This window comes from Seriola lalandi, unplaced genomic scaffold (assembly GCF_002814215.2).
Source record: "Seriola lalandi dorsalis isolate HSWRI2012SDOR001 ecotype SW California unplaced genomic scaffold, Sedor1 jcf7180002054723, whole genome shotgun sequence".
Classification (NCBI taxonomy): domain Eukaryota; kingdom Metazoa; phylum Chordata; class Actinopteri; order Carangiformes; family Carangidae; genus Seriola; species Seriola lalandi.
In genome coordinates this window covers 5,764-16,066 of record NW_019525276.1, presented here as the reverse complement: position 1 = coordinate 16,066, position 10,303 = coordinate 5,764, and the positions used below count along the sequence as shown (strand labels likewise).

General features: G+C 40.1%; 1 protein-coding gene, 1 long non-coding RNA gene and 1 pseudogene across 2 annotated transcripts in view; all 3 read right to left on the bottom strand.

Annotated features, from left to right (window-relative positions):
* Nucleotides 1-7,594, bottom strand: part of LOC111668255 (GTP-binding protein 2-like) — a 9,004-nt gene extending 1,410 nt beyond the window's left edge. Inside the window, exons 1-8 of the mRNA XM_023424266.2 lie at nucleotides 7,101-7,594; nucleotides 5,958-5,984; nucleotides 4,481-4,665; nucleotides 3,891-4,002; nucleotides 3,596-3,793; nucleotides 3,250-3,424; nucleotides 1,527-1,746; nucleotides 108-270 (exon numbers count right to left, since the gene is read on the bottom strand). Of these exons, the coding sequence (XP_023280034.1) occupies nucleotides 108-270; nucleotides 1,527-1,746; nucleotides 3,250-3,424; nucleotides 3,596-3,793; nucleotides 3,891-4,002; nucleotides 4,481-4,665; nucleotides 5,958-5,984; nucleotides 7,101-7,286 (1,266 nt within the window). The 5' untranslated portion in view covers nucleotides 7,287-7,594. The remainder of the gene's footprint in view (nucleotides 1-107; nucleotides 271-1,526; nucleotides 1,747-3,249; nucleotides 3,425-3,595; nucleotides 3,794-3,890; nucleotides 4,003-4,480; nucleotides 4,666-5,957; nucleotides 5,985-7,100) is intronic.
* Nucleotides 7,595-8,228: 634 nt separating this feature from the next.
* On the bottom strand, nucleotides 8,229-10,297 carry LOC111668254 (zinc-binding protein A33 pseudogene; annotated as a pseudogene).
* LOC147818077 (uncharacterized) overlaps nucleotides 8,229-10,303 on the bottom strand; it is a 4,665-nt gene continuing 2,590 nt past the window's right edge. Inside the window, exon 3 of the long non-coding RNA XR_015438342.1 lies at nucleotides 8,229-8,791. This is a non-coding gene — a long non-coding RNA (uncharacterized LOC147818077). The remainder of the gene's footprint in view (nucleotides 8,792-10,303) is intronic.

Here is a 10,303-nt window from a genome sequence, read left to right as displayed (position 1 = left end):
CAGCTCTTTATAAACGTTTACAAACCTCCTCTGTTGTTGTTTCATATCTTTACTTTCAGCGTTAAGTTAATTAGATTTTCTATGATTGTTCTGATATTATTCTTTTATTGACAGATTATGGCGACACTTGAGACCTGGAACTCTGTGAGCTGCTGCATCAGCTCCTCCTGCTCCTTGCTGTTGCTCAGTGGAGGGAGGATGTTCAGGAAAACCTTCAGCAGGTCCAGACTCTCTCCAGACACAGTGGACAGGGTGAAGATGGGCGTGATGCTGCATGACACACACACACACACACACACACACACACACACACACATACACACACACATACACAGACACACACATACACACACACACACACACACACAGTGCAGTATTAGCAGTAGTATTAGCAGTACTAGCATTAGCAGTAGTAGCAGTATGTATGCCAACTGTTTACTAATATTAGCAGTATTAGCAGTACTAGCAGTATTAGCAGTACCCGTACCCACCATGCGTACTGTGTAAACTGCTGCAGTATAAGCAATAGTACTAGCAGTATTAGCAGTGTTACAGTGTAAGCAGTAGTATTAGCAGTATTAGCAGTACTACGGGTATTAGCAGTGTTATCAGTATTAGCAGTACCCGTACCCACCATGAGGACTGTGTGAACTGCTGCAGTATAAGCAGTAGTATTAGCAGTATTAGCAGTGTTAGCAGTATTAGCAGTAGTAGTAGCAGTACCAGTACCCGTACCCACCATGAGTACTGTATGAACTGCTGCAGTATAAGCGGTAGTATTAGCAGTATTAGCAGTACTGGTAGTATAATAGAGTTAGCAGTATTAGCAGTGTTAGCAGTATTAGCAGTACTGGTAGTATAATAGAGTTAGCAGTATTAGCAGTACTGGTAGTATAATAGAGTTAGCAGTATTAAAAGTACTGGTAGTATAATAGTGTTAGCAGTGTTAGCAGTATTAGCAGTGTTAGCAGTATTAGCAGTACTGGTAGTATAATAGAGTTAGCAGTATTAAAAGTACTGGTAGTATAATAGTGTTAGCAGTGTTAGCAGTATTAGCAGTAGTAGCAGTACTGGTAGTATAATAGAGTTAGCAGTATTAGCAGTAGTATTAGCAGTATTAGCAGTACTGGTAGTATAATAGAGTTAGCAGTATTAGCTGTAGTATTAGCAGTATTAGTAGAGTTAGCAGTATTAGCAGTATTAGCAGTATTAGCAGTGTTAGCAGTATTAGCGGTAGTAGCAGTACTGGTAGTATAATAGAGTTAGCAGTATTAGCAGTAGTATTAGCAGTATTAGCAGTACTGGTAGTATAATAGAGTTAGCAGTATTAGCAGTGTTAGCAGTATTAGCAGTAGTATTAGCAGTATTAGCAGTGTTAGCAGTATTAGCAGTAGTATTAGCAGTATTAGCAGTACTGGTAGTATAATAGAGTTAGCAGTATTAGCAGTAGTATTAGCAGTATTAGCAGAGTTAGCAGTATTAGCAGTATTAGCAGTGTTAGCAGTATTAGCGGTACCCGTACCCACCATGAGGACTGTGTGAACTGCTGCGCGGCGGTCACGGCGTCGTCGGGGCTCGACACCACCATGGGGACCTTGTTGCAGCCCGGCTGCTTCAGGACTCGCTCCAGCTGTCGGACGGTTCGCTCCACGGTGCCGCGGGAACACAGGTCCACTTTACTGACCACGATGAAGATGGGAACCTTCAGCGCCATCGCCAGGCCCAGGTGCTCCCGGGTGGTACCGGCTGGACAGAGGACAGGAGGAACACAGAGAGATGAAATACTACATTACCCAGAAGCCCTCTGACAGGTAGCAGCAGAGAATCACGGTCTAACAATATTATCATGTTTTTACAGTTAAACTGTTTATTGTGTGTTTGAGCTGCAGCTCTGAAGCTTCAGACTGAGTCAAATAAATCTAAAGAAAATAACGTTTTTAAAATTTGAGAGTCTGAGACAAGAATCATTGGTTCTTATTGTACAATATTAAAAGATTAAAGCTGCAACAATCAGGTGATTAATTAATTAGCAGATCCACAGAAAAGGATTCTGCAGCTATTTTGATAATCGTTTATTTGTTTCAGTCATTTTCAAACAAAAATATCCTGGTTCTAACTTTTCAAATGTGACAGTCTGTTAAACTGATGCAGACATCTTGTCTCTGTTTACTGACATTTAATAAACCAATCAATTAATGATGAAACTAACAGATTAAATAATAATAAAAATAACTGTTAGTCACAGCGTGGATTGCTGAAGTGTTAATATTATCATCCTACAGTGTCTTGTGGGTATAAATACATTTCTCCTTCTCCTCCTATGAATGATGATGGTGAGATTCGTGTCGGGTCTGAGTCAAACAAACATGTTTCTTCACGTCTGGAGAAACTGATCTGTCGCTGTTCAGCTGAAGATCAGAATTAACAACATGATGTCTCACTTCATCTTCAATCTGTTCACTCCTGACCTCTAGTGGTGACGTGTCGTCGTTGCTGTGGGAGTTTAGGAAGCAGGAAAATATTATATTTATTTCACTAACAGAAATAATTCAGAACAAAAGCGACAGACGCTGTTTGAAACATTTCACGAGCAGGTGAACAGACATGAATTAACACAGATGATCTGTCAGACCTGGCCTTGACCTTTTATTGAATACGGTATATAACAATTATTTTATTTTATTCTATATTTTTATTGTATCTATTTTTTTTCTATTTTATTTCATTTCCTGTAATTATTTATTCCAACCTGTTTATAGTCTAGTTTTTAATCTACCTGTATTTTAGTATTATTATTATTATTATTATTTGCTTTTTTACAGTTTTTCGTTATCAGCATTTTTTAAAATTTATTTAGATTTTTAATCTATTTAATTCAATTTTTTTCTTGTCTTTTTTCTTATTAATGAAGGTTTTATTGCTCTCCCTTTTTGAACTGCTAAAAAATCTGTATGAAGGTGCTGTACAAATAAAGTCTGATTGACTGACTGATTGATTGATTGACTGATTGATTGATTGATTGATCAAACCTGCAGGTCAATCAGCAGTTTTAAGGATTAATAGGATGATGGTTGAACTAACTGATCAAATCATAATTATTAATATTAATTGTTAGTTGCAGGTCTGAACTGGATTTGTGCATGAATGTGATGAAGTGGTGATTTTCTGACATGAACGTATGTGACCAGCTGTGAATGTTACGTGTGACATCACTTCCTCCTGTAGCTGAAGCGAGTCGCTGCAGCTCACCGATGCCGGTGTTGGCGCTCACCACCAGCATGGCGAAGTCGGGGCAGTAGCTGGTGAGGCCGAAGATGGTGGTCTTCAGGTACTTGTGGTGTCCGGCCAGGTCGATGAAGGTGATCATCTTGGACGAGCTCTCGCAGATCTCCTCCGCCGTCCGCGACTCGCTGTAGTTCACGACCTGCGCGACACGACCAAAGACAGTTTTATACTTTAAAAACTAAAAATAAAACACTGTTTGTTTGTGAAAGAAAACACGACCCAGAGATGAAATCATTAAAATTAGACGTCACTTCACCTGATGAAGAAACTGAGTTTAAAAACCATGAGCTGATCCGGCGTCTGTCCTCACCTCTCCTTTGCTGTTGAAGCCCAGGATCTCGAAGCTGATGCTGGACGTGCGCCCGGTCTGGATCTCGTGCAGATGCCTGAAGAGGTTGAGCCGCGCTCGGCCTCGCCCGTTGTCCAGCTCGCCCTGCGTCAGGACGCCCAGCAGGGTCGACTTCCCCGCGTCCACGTTCCCCAGCACCGCCACCCGCAGGTCCAGGAACTGTCCCGGTCCAAAACAGCAGGTGTTCAGAGTTTAAAGGTGCAGAGATGAGACGTCGGGGTGAACAGGGACAGACACCTGCGGGACGGAAACTCACCTGCTGATCGTCAGGAACTTTTCGAACCAGGACTTCTGCGATTTTCCGAGTGTTTCTGTCCAAGTCGTAGTCCACCTCCCTCTCTCGGAGCAGAGTGATGTCGGCTCCGACTCTGGACAGACAAACGAAGACAACACAGGCTGACACAAAGAACCGGTCTGTACCTGTCGGCTTCTAGAGCCACCTCCTCGTGGTCGTATCCCTCCGCCACTCAGACTAGTTCCAGGTCACTTCCTGTTTATCCAGAGTCAGAGAGAATATGAACCATGTGTGTGAAAAAGTGTTTTCTGAGGTCACACTGACCTTTGACCTTTGACCACAAAAACCTAATCGATTCGTCCTTGAGTCCTGGTGAATGTTTTTAACCAAATTTAAAGAAGTTACATCAAGTGAGATATCTTGTCCCTGAGAAAGAGACGGACGGACAACCTGAAAACAAAATGGCTGCCGCTCTGACTGTCGCCGGCGTGGAGGAATAAAAATCATCTGACAGGAAACTTGCTGGAGGTAAATTCTCCATCACATTAAATAACAAACCTTTTTTTTTTATCAGTTTCTTGTTGTGTTAATACAAAAGGAAATGGACCCACTTCTCCGCCATCCTCTTTAAGGTCTTGAGCGAGGCCTTCATGTCGGCCTCCGTCAGGCCGACCAGCAGGCCGTTGTCTTCCACTCCGATCTGGTAGACGGCCTCGCCGCGACCCTCCTGCAGACGCCACTTGAGCTGCGTGGCCAGATGCTCGAAGCGATACTGGGTGGGGTTCACCAGCTTCAGCTGCGACGACAGCAGAGAGAGAGAGAGAGAGGCGGTGACACGGCAGGTAAACATCCACCTGGTCTATTAACCAATAAAACATGCTGATTATATTTCCCAGCTGCCCCAGGTGACGCCATCAGAAGCTGAGCTGTGTTTGGATTCAAAAAACAGTAAAATGTTTATGTGAGTTCAGAAACACACTCTCCATTTTATTCACAAACTGCAGCTAAATATAAATTAGAATCAAGACAAGTGTAAATGACACGTCAAAGATGTGTTTAAAGTGAATTAGAAACTGTTTCTATAATACATATAATTATATGATATAATGTTATAAACCAGGAGTTCAGCTCTTACTGGATTTCTTTAAGGCCAGTTCACATTAACAGATATTTTTGATCCTTTAAAAACAGGTAATTCAAAGTTCTGTGAGAGGTTTTAAACAATAACAGATTTCTGCTGTGACATATTTACTAACAAGAAATATCATGAGAAACGTTTTGTCTGATCATTGAGAAAAAGAGTTTATTTTCACACTGTAAAATGTCCTGCTCCTGTTCCTGTATGTTACGAGTTTATCTTCTAAATAAAGAATTTAAATCAGTCAATATATCTGTATCACATCCTTCAAAACTATGTTTTAGTATCAGGCTCCGCTGTAGATTAAAAACACAAACATTAAAATGCAGCCTATTCATTTCTTTTTCCATTTCGACTTAAATAAATACGACTCTAGTTTTAGGTACAAAAGAAAATTAAAAAGAAAAAGAAGATTTTTACTGATAAAAACGAAGCTAAACACGTAAAGTCTGTCCTGAGGGGGGCGCTAGACGAATAAACTAATAATTAAACTGCAACTAACAGCTTTTCATTATTGATTAATCTGCTGATCATTTTCCCATTTAATTGATAAAGTGATTTGTCTATAAAATATTAGAAAAGCGTGAAAATATTCTCTGGTTTCAGGTCGTTAAATGTGAATATTTCTGTTGTCTTCAATGATTTTAAACTGGATTTCTTTGGGGTTTGGACTTTTGTTTTGTTTCTGTTTTATATTTATGTATTAGGTATTTCCTTGTTTATATAAGTTTCTTGTTTTCTTGTTGGATGCCTATAATCTAATTTACCTCACTGCTCCTAATATGTTTCCGTATTATCTATTTCGATCTATCAGATTCTTTAATTTTGTTCGCAACTGAGTCTCACAGAGGCTTTAAATGGATCATGAAGTAATACAATTAAAAAAATAAAATAAAATAAATAAATTTATGTATATTAAAAATAGAAAGATAAAAAAGAAAGATAATTACCTTGTATTCAATGTTTCCTTCTTCAGCCTGGAAACAGACAGAGACAGAAGGGAGATGAGGTTAACTGATGCAGACGACACATTATACACACTATATGGCCAAAAGTATGTGGACAGCCCTGACAACAGTTTGTGCTTGTCTCCAGCGACTTCTTATATATTATAATACATATAAATATTTATATACTTTATTATATTTTCTTTATTAAAACTGTTCTTGACTGAAACCCAAAATAAAAGCATGTTCTGTTATTCATTTTGATGAACCCTACAGACTTCCTGGTTACCCAGCCTGACCAACTGTAACTACACTAAGTGATGCATTCAACACAGGTAAGTTAAAGTTCTCTGTTTGTCAACATGTGACGTCAGATATTACAGTGGTGATTGAGGATATATGAAATATAGTTTAGCTAACTGTAACAACACCACACCCCCTCACATGAGCAACATGCGCCAATCATAGCGAGGACAAAATATCAACCTGATTTCATCAACTATTCTTGCAATTTAAGGTTTCTTTTGATAAGAGAATAGTAAATTAACACATAATGCATAAATTCGACCTAATCCTGTATTGACAAGATTAACCTCTCAATTCGGCACACAATTAATTCACTTTGCGCCACTTATTACACAATAAATACCTATTTATATTACTGTTATTCCAGATTTCTGTCAGCGCATGTAACTTCTGTCAGCGGTCGCTTTATGTCAAACTATTTATAAAGTTGGAGGCTAAAACTAATAAAATCAAACACTGGTGTTGTTGAAACACATGCCGAATTATTAATTGGTTATTGTTATTTCAGAAAAGCTACTGAGTCAACTTCCATGTCCTCTGTGTTTAAACCATTTGGACCAAAACATCTTTAATTGTCAGGTTTCTGAGCGCAGTCTGGCGTGACGTTTTCACCAGGCGGGGAAACAGCGGCCGTCGCCTGCAGGGGCCCCAATATAAAGTCTCACTCACACTAACAGTATTTCGACGCCATATTTTAGACATTTTTATTGGTGTGGTGTGAACAAAATGCAGCAGTTATTAGCCTGCGACTAGCTAGAGTTTACCGCAGCATCACTAGCTAGCTGGCTACTTTGGCGGGCTGGGTGTCCCGATAATCCCCGGGCTAAAGAACCGTGCTACCTCCGGTGGTAAATACGGTGGTGGTGTTTTGTTGTTCCTGTTGTTCTTTTTATTCCGTCTTCTCCTGCCTCGTTTGCCTCTTCTCGTTCGCGCCTTTTTCGACGTTTTCTTCCCGTTGTTACCGGAGCCCTGTCCGTGTCTGCCGTGTCCCGGAGACACTGCACCACTTTCGGACAAATCCACCATCGCGCTGAGCTCAAGACGTCAGCCCTGAAATGGAGAGAGATCACCGGGCAGCAGCAGCCGGACCTCACGCTAACGAAATAACATGTAAAAATAAATAAAACTAACGGTGATAATAATGTTCTCCTTTTCTAACATCACATCTATCACAACACACGGCCGGAGGATGCGCTCTCCTCAGCAACATCAACACTGTCAAGTCTTGTTTTTTGGGGGGAAATACCGCTCAACTTCCGGCTACGACTTTCAAAATATTTCAATAGCACGTTTAACGGGAAACGGACTCAAACTTCAAAATAAAAGTACAACAGGTAACGAGAATCGCCTGCTCTAGTAAAAACCAATTTTTTATAAATTCTTAAAATTGCACAAATCATTGGTCTTTGCAATCTTGGAGCACTAAATATCTGTAATAACATTCCTTAATGTGACTTTAAACATGTTTTTCTTTAATTTCCTGTTGTTGAGGTAATAAATTGGCCTTCTAATTGTTATATTACCTTCACTGTAGTTACAAATTCTGCCTCATATCTGCAAATAATGTTGATGTCATGCAATATTTTCAGCTCCTCAGTGTCTTTTCCTGCACTGAACTCCTGTTGATACACTTTTTCTTCTGCCCTCAAAATGAGTGTTTTGTTGTAATTCACATTTAAGTTGCAATGTCAAATTTTAATGGTTTGACTGGGTATTATCATAAGTGAATAAGTCCATTCCTGTTTTGTATTTAATCATTTTGTTATATTGATGTTTTGAGAAATGCAGATTACAGAGTTAGTGCTGTGGTGTGTTTTTGTTTTGTTTGTTTTTTTGGAGCCCAGCAATTTTCAGATTTTAAAGCTAAACCTCTTACAACTGAAACTAAATCAGGTCCCCAATCTGACTTTATGAGGCACCACAGAAACCCTCTGAATAGGTGAATTAAAATCAACCATAAACAAAGACTTATTTAGCGCACTGAGATTCTGAGAGTTTAACTCAGTGCAAGTTTATTTACAACATGGCATGAATACAAACGTACTCTGATCTGTCCCTGTAACAGTTTAGTGCAGTACAGGAGCCCCCACAGGCGCTTCAGATTACACAAGTCAAGCAGACATCCTGCATTAAAAAAATCACCCACAGGACAAACTGACATTTGGGGGGGTGCATCTGTGGGGCTGTTGATAGGGCCATCTGGTTTCAGACATTGAAGAATATATTTTTAATTTCTATATTTTGTTCAGTCTCCTCTGCTTCCTTCCTGAGACACAAGACGTTGCGATGACAGCACCAAGGTGTTGCTGTTGCTTCAGGGTTTGTCACCATGGTATGTTTTTCAAAGTCTCGCTCATCCTATTGCATTTAAAGTTTGTTTTATTTTGTTAAAACTAAAATGATGTAATAAGCAAGTGGCCCTTCTGAGACACCTTACCATTGGTAGGTTCATTGTTTAACCATCACCAGAAGACCTGGCCACCCTCTGGCGTCGGAGGCATTAGACCCCAGCTGGCACCAATACAGATTACCTGTAGATGAAACCCCCATATGTCACATGTGCAAGTCATCAACTGTCAAGTAGTTCTCATTTTGGAACTTACATATGCACAAATGATTTTTCTTCTTTTCTATACATATTATGAGTAAGTATTTTGGGTGATAACATATTCCTATCCCCCACCCGCCAACTAAGGATTTCAGTGTGTGAGTGTGAGTGGATGCACATTGCCGGCCAATGATCTACGAGCTCAGATTTAGTGTCCCCCTAGTATTGTTGGGTGTCTTCGTAGTTTCCTGTTTTTTCCCAAATGCTTTTAATTTTTACACACAGACCCCTTCCTTAGCTTGGCTACTTCAAGGTATTTAAAAACACACATGATATGACACAATGAGTAAGAAGTTATATAGTTACACAGTTACCATCGATACAGAATACAGTGAACATCAGAGTACATATATAATTTCTCAGTAGAAACCATTTAAATCTACAACCAATGCATTTTTCTCCCAGTGCTCAGATTTGTGATCTGCTCTCAAGGTAGTGTTTCAAAAATTCGACAATGTTTACAAGTACAATCATCAGACAATATTGAATTATTAAGTCCATCTTTGAGGTTATGTGAAGTAGTAAAAAAGACAAGTTAAGTGAAAAATCCTACATACAGAAAAAACAAAAAAAACTGTCTATTATTGATTGGATTTTTTGTGATGAAAACTGTCTGGTGTATGTTAACAGTGGATGTAAAATGTAAAGATTCATTTACTTAATATATTGGTTGTTGTCAATGTTTCATCAAAAAGATCAGGCAGTTTGATTGACAGGACAGATGATAAGAGGGGAGGAGTTTTTACCACCATGACTAAGACAGGGACTGAAGAATGGGTAGAGTTTCTCAGTGAAGGAGCAGCCAGTAAAGGAGTAGATGAGAGCTGCAGCAGCTACGTCATAAAAGGAGACCAGACCCTCCTCATGATCCACAAACACCCCCACCTTCTCAGGCTGAGACTTCAGAGAGAGACGGACTGGAGGCTCATCAAGAGCTTTGTAATCATTTCCATTTCTCAACCATATCGTTGAGTAGCCATATTTAGGTCTCAGTGTGATGTCTCCCTTCCTGTTGATTGACTCTCTGGCCACTCCTAATGTCCACTCAGTCTTTCCTTTAACCTGAACCTCAAAGTAAAATCTACCTGAAGAGAAACTCTGCTTTCCTAGGACATTAACACGGTTAGAAAATCTCTCTGGGTTGTCTGTGAGATTCTTCCTCACATCACCATGATTTACTTGTTTTCCACCATCAGACAGGATGAGATTAGGATGTGCTGTATCAGGATCCAGAGTCACATCCTCTGCATACTGCTGGACCCTCTTCAGCTCAGCCTCAATCAGCTTCTTCATCTCTTCACTGAGCGTCTCCTCCAGCTGAGCCACAGCTCTCACCACAGTCCCCTCATATGATGGTGGACGGACTCTGACCTCTGTCCAGTCCTTGGTGGGTGGAGCAGCTTTCAGGGATGGGAAGCTTTGGAGGAGGTGGAGG